Here is a 14,728-nt window from a genome sequence, read left to right as displayed (position 1 = left end):
CCAAACTGGATACTGGTTTGTTGTGAATGAAGCTATGTGGTGACCCCAGAGTTTCTATATATTAGCATCAGAATCGCAACAGCAAAGGCACCAATGGCCAGCTGGACAGGATCCGGCGCAGCAATATCAGACTTGCTCCCAAATCTCTTCTAATTCCAATTCTGCTGTGTGATGTGGACTCTGCTTGCCGGGACTGAGAAGAGAATACAAGAACGTGCCAGACGATGCTGCTATGACTATTTTTCAAGAAACACAAAACCAGTGACCCTTGTAGAACACAACAGTGAAGTGGGACAAGCTGGTTAGGTTCGGCTATTTGACCACGCACAATACTCTAAGACTGTCGCCTAGAGTACCTCGAAAGGGACAGGAGGCCGACGATGCGGTCGTTCCAGGCAGGACCAGTTCACCACTGACCAAGACAGGAATAACTAGCAAACCGTGTAAATCGCTGCGTCTGTCTCCCCACCACACCACTGGACAAACTTGATTGGCGGACAATTAAGGGGAATGCAAGAGTAATTGAAATGGTAAATATTTTGTAGAAATAAATAATTTATTTTTATATCGAGTGCAATTGGAAGAGAAAGGATAAGCTAGTCAAAAAGCGCAAATCAATTTTGTACTATTACTTTTGGGCACAATTTTAACAGAATGTTGCGTAGTGCTAATAAAAACCAATCATAGATTTACGTAGATTTACGCACTCGTTGAAGAGGGCGCCACGTCTTCGCGACTCGCCTTCATTTGTTTTTCGGTAGGTCAAAGGATAATGGGCAGCTTTAAGACCATATCTGCCATCCCCCCCGCTCTCCCTCGCCATCAAACTAGCAGCGCCATGCAGGCACCATCCTTTCTAGTGTGTGCGCGCGCGCGCGTATGTGCTGTGTATGTTGAGAGACTGTGAACCAGCCATCTCTCGCACACTTACAAAGGAAGCTGACCAGCGAGATGGTGCACGCAGCAATCACACAGCGCATAGTGTCGGGCGATAACTGCAGTACTAACAAAAAATTAAACAATGTAACATCATCATCCACAAAAAACCCCAAACGGATTGTTTATGATTTTAGAAATCTTATACTTCTTCACATAAGTACAAACACAGGCGTTTGCACTTTCACGTACGATATGCATAATCCATATGCAGATTCTACTCTATAGGGTGACGACAGGATCAGTCGTTGATAAAAACTCAGATGAAAAGGAATAGGGGGCGTAATTTGCCATACATCTATATTGTCACGTATTCACACCAGCATCATCACCACCACAGTCGTTTGAGTCTGTGAACCACCTATGCCCATAATTCTTCTTCCTGCCGTGATGGCTACCATGGTTCCGACCACGCATGCAGACACGAGATCTAGGAGGTACACCGGGTGGGAGGTGGTCATCGCTGGATGCCCAAGAGACCGTGTGCTGTGCTCAGCGGTGGTCAGCGCGGCTTGCTGAGGGTTTGGCTGAAACAGACATCACAGGTGTAGCAGTTTTTGCAGCATTTAACCATCTCTGGATAACAGACCCCCGCTGGAGTTCATAAAGCTGGGTATAGTCTGGCTGTGGTTAAATATTCTTAGGCTTCGAGAGTAACCCTTGCAAAACTGTAGTGTTTGCCAACTTCAAAAACCTTACAAGACTTCTTATCTAACAAGATTATCCACAAGCAAGTAAACACGCACAGGAGCACCCACCCACTTCAGTGAACATCTCAACACTATAAACATTAACAGATCTGAGGGAACGACACATGACATACTTCGAAAACAATCACGCTAATTTCGACAGATCGAAAGTGAAGGAGTTAATGTGACAGTGTAACATGAAGTAGACCTTGGCTCCAAAGTAATGGCCTAGTTAGCTGGATTTACTTACGATAAAGAGGAGAAAGTTTTGTTCCCGCTGAGGATGACAAAGGGAGATTTCTCCGACCTCTGCTTATCCTGCAGAAGGCTGAGTGTGTTCAGCGGTGTGTCTGTAGAGCTCATCTGCTTCATCAGCTGCAAGGCATTCAAACGTCACAAACCTGGTCACTGGCGGTTAGGTCAGGTTATATTATTTTCCAGGTAAATAACGACCCGCACTTAAAATTCAAAATTCAGCGAGTTGCAGAGTGAAACTGGTATGGCACTCACTCCTGTATTCTAATCACTATAATCTATTATCCCTTTTCCAGTACTATAATATCCAATCTTGTCCCAAAACAACTTCAATAACAAACAATGAAGGTAATTTTTATACAAACTACTTAAGCACAAAACGAACCTGCTCTTCTTCAACTTTCTTTTGCCTTTTTTCTGTCTTCTTCTTGCCAGAGCCTTTGCCATGGAATCGATGGGACAACTGCCTGAACGCTTCCTTGGGGTTTAGCACTCTCCCAGAATCATCAACATACTCAAGGCGGATTTCTGGCTTGTAGCTATCCTTGTCCTTGAAATCAGTCACCATGCCTCCACTGTAGCGGTCACGCTTACGATACTTTTCATCTAGGTCACTGAAAACATTGATGCATCTCTTTAAAATTTCATAGTTTTTTTTTGTCATTACCTTTTTCATGCAGCACTCCAACCTTTACTTTTATCAAAACAATCACAAATATGTAAAATCGATTTTTTTTTAAAGGCATCTGTATTTTTTTTTAAAAATGCTAAGTACTAATGAAGGACATGAACTGGTTTACGACAACTCCAAGGTTTACTAACTCGTATCTCTTGTCCTCAATGCTGTAGTTCTGTGCTTGGATGTAACTGTGCTTGGGGGCACTGCTGGGCTTCTTGACAGGTTCATTTTCAAGATAACCTGCACAATTCATAGTAACATTAAGTCACAAAGGTCTTGAGCTGCAACGATTAACACTAGATTCATCAAGATGAAGCACAATGTCAGGTTTGGTTACTAGACTATTTGGTAACAATACCTTTATGATGAATGAAAACACACACATACACACTCTCAAAAAGCACTTTCAATCTTTTTTCAGAAATTGAACCATGAACTCTGCACAGGGTGGTATCTCTTACCTTTTTTCATAGCAAGCTTAAGAGCTGCTCCTACACTCTCTGTCACAATGGGCTCCTCTTCCAGAACTGATTTTTCCTCGCCCTAACATGGAAAATACAGTCAGTGTTGTCAGAGACTGAAAACTTTATGTAAGTATCCCCAGAATCTGTCTTCTCCACTTTTGTAAACTGGTAGTTTTCAATTTTGTATAAGTGGAGAATTTAATTATGAAAACAGGGTGTGATAATGGAACGAACTCATGCAGAAGATGAAAATGTGCGTTATACTCCCCCACTTACCGTGATGTTCACAGGATTTGTATCGATGTCAACTTCATTCCAGCCACTAGCCTGCTCCTCCTGCTCCAATTCCTGTCGTCGCTGCTCCATTAGTTCCAGCTCTAGATCCTGTCACCAAAAATATCATCATGGTCAGCTTCACAGTTTGCAGCTTCGCAGACTGTTCCTGTATGCATCCCAAGAGACACTCAACTGCATTTCCAGACTAGTCTAATGCTGAAGACTGCAGCCAACAGTAAGACTGACCAAACCTGTCCCCATTTCCCGTACAAAGACACCAATATATCCACTTTCAACCAAACAGGTTGTAGTGAGACATGAGAATTCAGTAAGTTCCTTTTTTATGATGGACCAGTGCAAGCATTCATTCAAACAGGCACTTAAAGATATGTTCTTGAAGCATTTAGAGAATTAGTTCTGGGCTGAAGCCTTTTATTGTTTTTGTTGTTGAAAGGTTTGATGTTGTTTGTCATATTATTGGGTCAGCACTAGTAACATAACTTCAGATATGACATGGCAATATACAAATGTATATATTGTTATTAGCATAGTTCATCACCCTCCCTCATCCAACAACCTATGTTTTGTCATTTTGTTAGAATTTCTATCAAGAGGAACAGAACAAATACAAGTTACTGTGAAGCCAATTTTACAACCCTTCTGTTGTCTGAGGCAGAGAAGAAAGAAAAGGCAAAAGCTATTACTCACCATGATCTCCTCTCTCTCTTCTTCACGGTTGCCGGCCAAACCGTAGGTTGGAATTTCTCCAAGACTCCGACAAAACTCCGACGTGGAGTTGAGAACAATTTTATTGCTGCCCTGTGCCTGGCTGGTATTGGCAGGGGCAGGTAAACTGATCTCATCTGAAAGGCTTATGTCCTCCTTCTTAATGAGATTCTCTATCACCTTCAAATAAATTTTTAAAAAAGTGAAAGCTTAAAAAGAAGATACAGGCATGCTCAGAAAATGAATCTTCATTCAAACATACAAGAAAAGTGTTGTTTAGTGTAATTTCAAAGCAAAACTTTTGTCTGTGTGTGTATATATATATACGAGGGATGTTCCACTTTGGCAATAAAACAAACCCCTAGCATTGTTTTCTTCTTCTTTTTCAACATGATCGCCGCCAATTTCAACGCATTTTTCGGTTCTATGGATTCGTTTGTGAAAACACTCCAAAAACGCTGATTTTGGCATCAATTTCAGCTGTTCACTAACTCCAGCAATGAGTTCACTCCACCTTGGGGTTCTTTCAGCTTCAGGAACAACCAAAATCGCACAAGGCAAGGTCTGGTGAGTAGGGAGGAGGATTCAAAACCTTCACATCCAACTGAGCAAGAATCTCCAATGTGATGTTGGCTGTGTGGCCAGGAGCATTGTCATGACAGAACCACTGACTTTTGAGGGTTTTAAGGCGGCCTTTGACGAAAGCTGCACAAATTTCAGGAATTCACGAATTTTGTCATCACTATCTGGGTCTCTTGACGTCCTAGGTTCACGATGTTTGTTACCACAGCTCCTCTGCCAAATCGCCAAAACCAGTCTGTGAAAGCCGTTTTAGATGAAGCAACTCCCCAAAAGCCAGGCCAAACATTTTCCAACGCCCTGATGGCACCGAATGAAGGTGGAATGTGCATCGACTTGCTTCTACTCTCCATCCTGGGAAAACTAGGAGGAGAAAAATGATGAAAACAATGTGGAAACACCCTGAAGAATCACTCTATCGAGTCCACATGGTCTGCACTGGCTGAAAGCGCACGAAATACGGAAGTCCGGGCGGAAGTGGAACATCTCTCATACATGTATACATAAAATATATATCTCACCTTCTGTGCTTCAATCTTCTTTTCATTGCGTTGCATAAGTCGGCGAGTTTTATGCAGCATTGTTTGCAACTCTTGCTGAACTACCTCCTCTTCGACTGTGACTGAGCTCAAGTCTTCATCAGGGCCAACAAGGTCTAATGAAAGAACAGCAGAACTCAAGCGATGTTATTCATGCATGAGTGCACATATATTTTATAATGGCATAAAATACTTTAAACCAAATGTATGTCAAGACCAAATATAAATGGTAGCCTGATTTACTTGCTTTATTTTCACTCATTATTTTTTCCCAACCCATTTTTTCCTAACCCATGACAGAAGAAGTGATGTACAAAACTCACCATCATCATCTGCTGCTGCTTTCAGTGGCATTTTGACGGGCACAGGTTCCTGTGGTTCTTCCTTGACAGTAATGCCAGTGTAGAAGCAGGCATCATCCACAGGAGGCAGCTTGTCTCCTCCTCCGCCTTCTTCTTCTTCCTCCATCTTGGTGATGGCCAATCCACGACCTCTGACTCTGCATCCGCATCAGCAGCCATGCAAGGTGAAATGGTAAATAGCATTAGGAACTACTTCTTTTTTAACAGACTCATTCCAGTGTTGATTGTGTTACTAGATTCAATCTTTCATCAAGTGTAAAAATCATAAATACAGTACTGACAGAGTAGCATTAATCACAAAAATACTACATCAGCCTATCAATCTACCTTGGCTATAAGTTCACATGCTGGATTACTATCATTAATTGCCACAACGCCTTGGCTGGCTGGGGTTTGTTAGGTCTACTTTCATATTTAACATTAGGAACTCCCCTATCTTTACTACTTTTTGGCAAGAATCTTACTGCTCACACATGATGGAGACAGTTGTGCGTGGAGTTTTTAACCTACAACAGCTATTTCAAAGTGCTTCCCTAGTCTGGGCACCCCGAAAGCATACCATCTCAGATTTGTGGTCTATGTAGCAATCTGTTGTCTATTTCTAGCTCTTAGAGATTAGGGCTTTCAGGAAAGAAACATTACAATGAGTAAGATCCCTTATACCTGGATCCATAGTCACTGGGTTCTGCTGTCTGATCAGACAAAGGAACGAGGTCATCAGCCTTTAGAAGCTCTTTCTTGCGAATTTTTCGCACTTTCTTCTTCACCTTTTTAAACTTGGTATTCTGAAAAAGTGGTGACATGCACTGCATATCAGCAAACCTCAAGCACAAATGCATGTGAATCCACATGCATCCACATCACGAGACTTGAGCACAACTGTGCTGACAATTAAGACAGTAAGCTCTCTCCCTTCTCGACAACAACCTCCTCCAGTTTTTTGCTAGCATTCACAAATATTGACTCCTACATTATGGTGAATATGTTCCACATATCTGCCATAGTGTTCTAGATGAGTGTAAATAGAAAATCTTGCGTGCTTCTCTTCTTTTTTTCTCTCTCATTCATGCTTTATTCACTCAACACAAGTTCTTAACAGCTCACCATTTCTTCTGGGGTCAGATATTCACTGGCTATTGTGAGACCAGGACCATCAAGTGTTTGCTGCAAATAAAAGATATTCTAAATTTCTTTTATATGTATCGTGGGTATTTTTAACACTAGGGAAACATAAAATCTATGCTCAAAATAAAATGTATAAGCCTTTTGAAGTGAAAAGAAGTGAAAAAAGACAAAAAGTAACATGAGTGGTATATGAGCTTTGCAACACCAGAAGAAAATTAAGGACCATAGAAATAACAGAGAATGAATTCAGGAAGGTGATAAATAGATAAAGGCAGAAATAAACTTTAAAACAAACTCACTCCTTGCTGCCTAAGCTGCTGACGAATCTTCTCCATGTTGCGTTCATGCTCTGCATCATATTTTCCCCCTGAGCCTGAAATGCATGTGATCTAAATAATTTATCAAATAAATAAAGCATGCTAATTGTGAGTGGCAGCTACCCATGTGCTGTAAAACAAATCAGAATTTCTTTTTCTGTACTTTCTCTTTTGTCACCTTTTCTGGAAGTGCTGTTTCCTTTTTAGTTTCCTTTTGAATAACTCATTACCTCCCAGATCATGCTACCTACAATGGTTTTCCTATATTTTTCTATCAGTCTTTTTCCTCCAGATTTGCTGGCATGCCTGATGTGAAGTGAGCACACCATGAGGTGAAGCAACAAAAACCACTACAGATCAAGCCTCCACATTGCTGTAATCACAGATCAAGATGGGACCAGAAAAGGACCAAGTCTTTATCATAAACCAAAAGAGGTCAAATGGGTTGCAGCATGGACCAAATGGGTTGCTGATCATGTTTCACATTGTTTAGCAATCCCTTTGATCTTTCCTGTGCCCATCTCCCAACAGACAGATGCTCTTCCCACACAAGACATTTCATTCTACACATCTAATGTGTTTGTGCTGTTGACTTATCAGACACATGGAAGCAAGTTCAGCTATGATGGAATGTTCCAGTTAAAAAATATGTTTTTCAAAAGCACGAAAAAAACCTCAGTGCACTCGAAATGCTTCACTTGAAAAAAAGGCAGTAGACATGAAGATAGCTCTGCACAAGGTTAGTCAAGAAATCACATTCAAAAATGCACATGCAAAAACAAGTTCTGACTTTTTCAGGGTTCTAAAAGACCTGCCTGAGGACAGGAAAAGATCAAACAGAACTGAACATAATCATTACATGTATATGTCAGTTATACTGAAGAAATAGATGGAAGATCACACTTAATAATTTGGGAAACACACATGACAATTCCCTCTTGACTCTTTAGAGTATAGCAAAACTAACAGAAATTTAGAACACTTTTAGCTTGTTTGATACTTCTCAGTTTTAACTTCCTTAAAGTAGTTACGACTGCTAGAATCTTTGTACTCTGAAATGCACAAACATGCACAACAGCCTGCTATGTATGTAAAACCTGCTGCACTACAGTCAGAAAGATGTCACATTCTGACTTTATTGAAGTGAGTGAAAACCTCTGTAATACCACAAAGCATTACTGATAGGATATTCATTTTTATGGCAAGACAATGCAGAATGCATTTTACTTTTTTAAAACAAAAAATTTAAGGCTGTGATGTGAAAAGGTCATTCCTATTGCTTGTTTTTTTAGTTGTATATTATAGCAAGTGCAAGCACTATAACTTTTTTAAAATTTATATTGTGTTGTCTTCTCTGCTCACTTGCAAATCTGATTTAAGAAAATTCAAGTATATACGTAGAGAGAGATTTTCTGTAAGACTTTTTTCCCCTCTAATAAGTGGTGAATTAAACAAATAAAAAAAATGCCTTTGAGTGAAACCTTCTGGTAAGCGTAACACTGGTAGCTATTTTATGTAGTTCTAAACAGAGAGGAGAAACACCGGACCCAGCCAAGTTGAAGGTGGTTGTTGATTGCTGGACTGGAATGTGATTGGCAACCAGCTTCAATTTGCTGTGTGTGGACTCGCAACATCTAACCCAGGTGACAGATCTTTCAGAAAAGAGCATTCATCTATTTCCTTTCTAAGGGTTCACATATTTAGCCAGAAAGATTGGAGAGTATCCAAGCAAGAAGTGACAATCAAGGACAATGTTATCATGTTTCTCTCAACTACTAAACCAACATCCCTCAGAAATCAGCTTGTGTCCTGGTTTCAATTTCTTTTCCCACATCAGCAGAAACTGTCATAAGCTCATGAAGAGACTACCACCTCATCAGCTAATGAAATATTAGTGTTTCAAGAATTATTCTTAAGGAAATATTTTGAAGCCATATTATAGTAATTTTTTATGTAATGGTATGTGTGTGTGAGCTAGTGCTTTTTGAAGAAAAAGTTGGTCAATGGCTTGGAAGAACCTGAAATTTCCACTGGGTTTATTATAATGTTCTTCAAACCAACAAGTGTCTTAAATTCAAATGCTTCTTGGATAGGCCTCTTCTCAACTTTTATTTTTGAGAAAACAAAATTAAATTTATTTCACTTTACACGGGGTCTTTTTTCTGTTGTTGTTGAATGCACTAATGCTTGTTCTGCTCCAAAAATATTTCTTAGGTTATACCTTTTACTCTTTTTTTAATCAATTGTTTTCAAACACATGTAAACAGAAACACAAAAATTTCATGGATACATTATTTTTTTCTAGGTCAGGTCAAAGGGTTTGTCCACACCAACAAAATTCCTAGTCACCACTCAATAAACAGTTTGCTAAATATATTGGTGCTTAAAATCAAGAACTCTTAGCCAATGAAACTTTTGTCTGAAATGATATCTACCTATGATGACACCAAAAACCTGTTGGAAAAGACATTTCCTAAAGAAAAAATATTTGAAGTATTTTCCAGAAAATAATTATAAATGCTGAACAAAAAGTGAAATTTTACAAATGCTATTAAAAAACATGTCTTGCCAAGCACTACCAATGCTTGGTTTACAACCGAACACAAAATGAGCCTCATTAAAGAAAACTCACCTAGAACAAATGATTCTCTTTTTTGTCCAAAAATTTCTTCATCATATTTGTCAAGAACTTCTTTGGATTTCAGCTGGAGAAAAAAAAAATTACCAATACCTAAATATATTAGCAGGTACAGATCTGGGTAAGAATGCTTAATAAATAACATACTTTTAAAAAATAATCCACTACACTTTATAAAACGATGATTAAATGCACAAACATTTACCACAACCTTATTATGTATTATTTGATTTTCTGAAAATTTTGCCCTTTTTCATGAAGAAACCAAGCACAGTTAATGTTTACTAAGTTATATATTATAGTGTTTCTAGCTACCTTTACATTGGACTCAGCATTTGTTCACACAATCTATACCTACCATTCCATATTCATCAAACTGGGGCTCATCATAAGGTTTATAATCTGGCTTCTTCTTTTTATTCTCAACATTCTTTTCTGCCTTTTCATCATCAATGATATTGACGTTGATAAGAACATCTTCTTTGTCTTCATCCAGCACACCTATACATAAAGCGTTAAACAGAATGTTCTAAAGAAAAATACAGAGGAAAAATGTTAAATAATAAAAATGTCATTTATTCACTGCAAAACTCAAACAAATACATGCCAGCATAGACATCCATTTAAACAAAAAGCAGCACTTGAATCTCAAATATTTTGACAATAAAGTTTGACGCTTTCTGCTAAATATTGTATGTTTGAAATTTCAATTAGATTGCAATGAAATACTTAACACCATATCAAGGTATTACATATAAAAAAAACTGAACCTTTATCTTTTAGTGTAAGGACAATATTAGATCCTTCCCGAAACTTCTCCATGCCGTGCTCCACCTTCAGCCCACTCAGATCACGTGAGGAGTAATTCTTCTGCAAAATTTATCATTCCCCCAAATACAATTATATAATTTAGATGTCATAACAAGGAAATATAATCAGCTTTTTTAATGTACCCTGACATAGCATCTTCACTTTTACTTAACCCCTACAATTGTCTTTGTTATGGCAACAATGTTCTAATGCAGATAAGTTGCAACCATATGTCTTTGCACAGGAAAAGCTTACTTTTGGACATTACTTTCACAAACAAAAATTCTAAGCACTACCTGTTCATCTGAAGACTGAGGTGAATAAAACCACAAGCATATTTCTGGACTTACATTTTGATATTTCTATTTGGAACAAAGTAAGAGAAAACTGAATATTATGTTTAAATATTCACAGAAATTAGTGATTAACATAAAAGACATATATATACAAGTGCATATACATATATATGGATAGCTAAGATGTCAGTCTCACCTGCTTAGGTCCCTGAAAAACCTGCTCTACTAGACTGCCTACACCAAACTCTTCATCCATCTCCTCAAGCAGTTTGGCCTGACACCACAAACATATTATAACACTCAAAAGTTACAAAAATACAAGACAATATACCTTTTCACGTATTGATAACAACACTTTTTATTTTAGATCAAACACTTTTAAAGAAGTATACCAAAGTACACTTTTGTTTTGAGCCATGATTGCATGATGGTCAACTAAAGAGAGCATTTGAGAAGAATATTTTATATGCTTCAAGAATATCTGTTATTTTATTCATTTATAGAGTGTTTATCTTGGGAGTACTGTGCTAATGGAATTTTTTTAGATCTGATGAAATAAAGAGGCAAATCAACATACTCGTTTTTCAGCCATCTCCTTTTCCTTTTGAACTTGACGGCTTTTCTGGACCCAGGCTGATTGCACTTTCATCCTCAGAGTCACTTTCTCCAAGTCCTTTGATGACCCTTTGAGGGGGAAAAAAACGATGAAAAACACTTAGAAATATTTTTTTCTTGTTAAGCATGAAAGGACACACAACATGCACATATTTCCAACACCAATTCCACATGTTTGATTTCATATCAGTCATTTATAGCTGAACACAACAGTCTGAAAACATTAAAATAAAAGAGGATTGCTCATGTTAATAATAATAACAACAATGGGAATTTAAAGAGTGTACTTTCCTTCTAAACAGAAGGCTCAGTTTACTTTATAAAGCTAATATACACAGAAAGACAAATGCAAAATTTGCACAGCACATGTACAGACACAGATCAAAGCATATCAGCAAACAAACAGAGACACATCAATAGCCATAAGTACAAGATCTATGAGCACAAGCTGGGAAAGAACGTTCTTCCAAATAATAAATATGCTAGTATTAGCCTATATCAAGAGCTGAGTCAAGATCAAAGCACAGACATATTCCTAGAACTGGTATTTTTATAGCACAGCTTTAAGGCCTAGATACCTCTAAAAGTCAGTGATGAAAAATATTTGTCATATTCAGTAACCAGGCACTGATATCAGAGATAAAACAAATTTATAGCTGCCTTCTAAAATCAGTCAGCCATTTTAGTTTCTTAATCATCTTCCCTTCATCCCCAATAAAGAAAAGCACAAAGTCAATCATAAGAAATATTTAAACACAATACCTTAGCTTATTTGATATTTCCCTCTTTGCTTTTGTGGTATCCATCTTCTCACGAAGTTTCTCTGTTCGTTTCTTTTCCCCAATGTTGATGGCTGGTACGTGTACATCCTGGTTTTCACCTGATTTGGAACTGCCATCTGTATGAACAGGCACAAAAATATGCCACAAATTCAGGTTAAATATGACATACCAGCCATGAAAATCCTACTTTTTGATTACTTATTACTGCAAAATCAAGAAAAAAATGTTTACAAGCCGTGTTGAAATTATTGCCGATGAGTAATAATCTGATGAAGTTTCATAAGTGATAGTGGGGAAGTATCTAGCACAGTCATGTAAGTAGTCATCTGCAAACTTGTGATTAAGCATATGTATGTAAGTGCAAATATATATATATGTGTGTGTGCACTCACGCACACGTGTATGAGAGGAAAAGAGAGTGTATGTGTTTAACTTACCTTTGGCACCACCCACCTCAAGAGGCTTCAGGCCAAGCTTTGCACGAAGTTTGCTGAAAAAGTTGTATATGATAAAAGATTGACAGTCTCTGCAAAATGAAAGCTACTGATAACTGCTGTCATGCATATTTTTATAGAAATGTGTTTAGATTCATCAGTACTGATAGCATGCACCAAAGTGATTTTAAAAAACTGTTAAAATTAATTATGCCTGCTAGGAAAATATATCTTCTGATTGAAACTAATTAAGTCACTACTTTACTATAGACTTAGGGAATAATTTAAATTTAAGGAATGTTTCAATTAAAATCTTTTCTTAACCTTCTACAGAGAAGAACGTGTGATCTGATTACACAACCAGAATTTTTCTAAAACAGATTCCCCAATTTTCTAGACCATACCTCAAGATAATGACATAACCTTTTACAAAGTATTTTTGCAAAGGCAAAGAATTATCAAAACTTTGCTTCCACTGAGCCTTAAAACAGGACTTTCCTATTCTCTTCAGTAAACTAGATTATACTGAAAGTGACTGGATTCTGGCACCTTAGAACCAAGATATTAAATAATGAAGTGAAAAAAAATTATTTTATCCTTCTAAACAATCAACAATTTTTTTTTAAAGTTTGTTTCTCCATCTTCCACAACAACTATTTAAAGGAATTTGTGAATATGGGCTTATTATTATACTCTAATTTGCTAAGACAACAAGAAAGCAATATTTATTCACAATCAACCATAACAACTTACTTTGTTTCTTCAATGCTTAATGATAGCTGCTCTTTCTCAAAACTGGCAGATTCTGAAACAATCATTTGAAAATAAAATAAAGTTAAAATGCACAAGAAGAGCAATGGAATGCTACAAATAATATAATAAAAATGGAAAGTTTTCATATAGGTGGTAATTTAAAAGAATAATTGAGTCAAAAATAAAGTCCATCTCAAAAATGCATCCACATAAATTGAAAACAAGTGTTGGGATTAGTTTGTAACAAAAATGCATAGCAGCTTTTTTGTGGGATGGGGTAGGATAAAGAGGTGGACACAGAGGAAAAAGCATGTACTGGCGTAAACAAATCTAAATTTTAACTTCTAGGGCTTGTAATGCTCCAGGCTTATAATAAAAAAAAAAAATATGTGGAGAGGAAATTTGATTGGAAAAAAATCAGGCCTCTGCAATCGATAAGCTCAAAGAAAATGAAACTGCAAATGAATCTGATAATCATATTTTTCTTCTTGTTATTAAAATGACACCTTCCTTCCTTATTACCAATCTCCACTAGTAGTCATGCTTCATGAATAAATTACAGCTTGAAGAGGTAAATAGTTTTAAGTACTTAGGAGCCACCCGTCTCCAAAGACAGCAGACTTGCTAAAGTAACAGGGACAAAATGGACAAAGTACTGATTCTGGGGATGAATTGATTTAGCTTGCCAATACAGAAAGGAGAATCCAGACATTCCAGGGGCGATATGGAATCACTAAATGGGTAAACCCCCAACTGTCCCAGTCTTTTACGGCATCAGAGTGAACAATATACTACAGCAGTTGGTTACTAAGACTTACTACTTATTTCACTTGGATTTCAACCACTAAAAGATCAAAGAATACTAGCTTTTTTAATGTAAACATTAAACTAACTCTTATAATCTGCATAGTTTTGATATTTCTTTTAAAATTATATTTGATATATTTTATACATTTGATCTACATTTCTGGCAAATCATACAGTCACACACACAGACACTGTGACAAATAAACTAGAAAAGATTAACATTTTAATGCTTCTTAATACGTTTTCTTACCCGATTCTGTCTTAGTCTGCGTGTCTTGCGATGGACGATGCTCATTTGTGCTATCAACATTTGATTGATAATCCCTATCGCGGTCTCGTTCTCGGTGTGTTCGTTCATCATCTGAATCACGATGCCTTCTTTTTCTTTCCTTAGAAGAGCGTGACCTAGAGCGTGATCTGTGGCGCTTCTTGCGTTTGTGGTCTTTAGAACGATCCTTTTCCTTGTGTTTTTTAGAAGACCCCATTCTGACGACGACGTTCTATGAAAGATAAGGTAAGAGTACTAAGGGTTTTATGTACAACTACGAATACTTAACGTAAAACCGGAAGTTTCAAAGGGACGTCAATCTGAACAGACCGCAGCTTTAAAAAAAAAAAAATTATAGCTTATAACCACACAGAACAC

At 37.5% G+C, this 14,728-nt stretch overlaps 1 protein-coding gene across 1 annotated transcript; it reads right to left on the bottom strand.

Annotated features, from left to right (window-relative positions):
* Window positions 1–1,057: 1,057 nt before the first annotated feature.
* On the bottom strand, window positions 1,058–14,664 carry LOC112570789 (U4/U6.U5 tri-snRNP-associated protein 1-like). The gene is given in 22 exon segments (XM_025249414.1): window positions 1,058–1,463; window positions 1,876–2,000; window positions 2,266–2,494; window positions 2,703–2,799; window positions 3,021–3,102; window positions 3,300–3,407; window positions 4,008–4,205; window positions 5,126–5,259; window positions 5,467–5,642; window positions 6,169–6,290; window positions 6,610–6,669; window positions 6,930–7,003; window positions 9,580–9,652; window positions 9,944–10,086; window positions 10,356–10,455; window positions 10,888–10,965; window positions 11,269–11,328; window positions 11,330–11,375; window positions 12,069–12,204; window positions 12,526–12,578; window positions 13,276–13,327; window positions 14,333–14,664. Coding segments are annotated over 22 exon segments (2,406 nt in total). The 5' UTR covers window positions 14,568–14,664; the 3' UTR covers window positions 1,058–1,438.
* Between the last annotated feature and the right edge of the window lie 64 nt (window positions 14,665–14,728).

The sequence above is a fragment of the Pomacea canaliculata genome, linkage group LG8, assembly GCF_003073045.1.
Source record: "Pomacea canaliculata isolate SZHN2017 linkage group LG8, ASM307304v1, whole genome shotgun sequence".
Taxonomy (NCBI): domain Eukaryota; kingdom Metazoa; phylum Mollusca; class Gastropoda; order Architaenioglossa; family Ampullariidae; genus Pomacea; species Pomacea canaliculata.
This window is presented reverse-complemented; position numbering and strand designations above follow the sequence as displayed.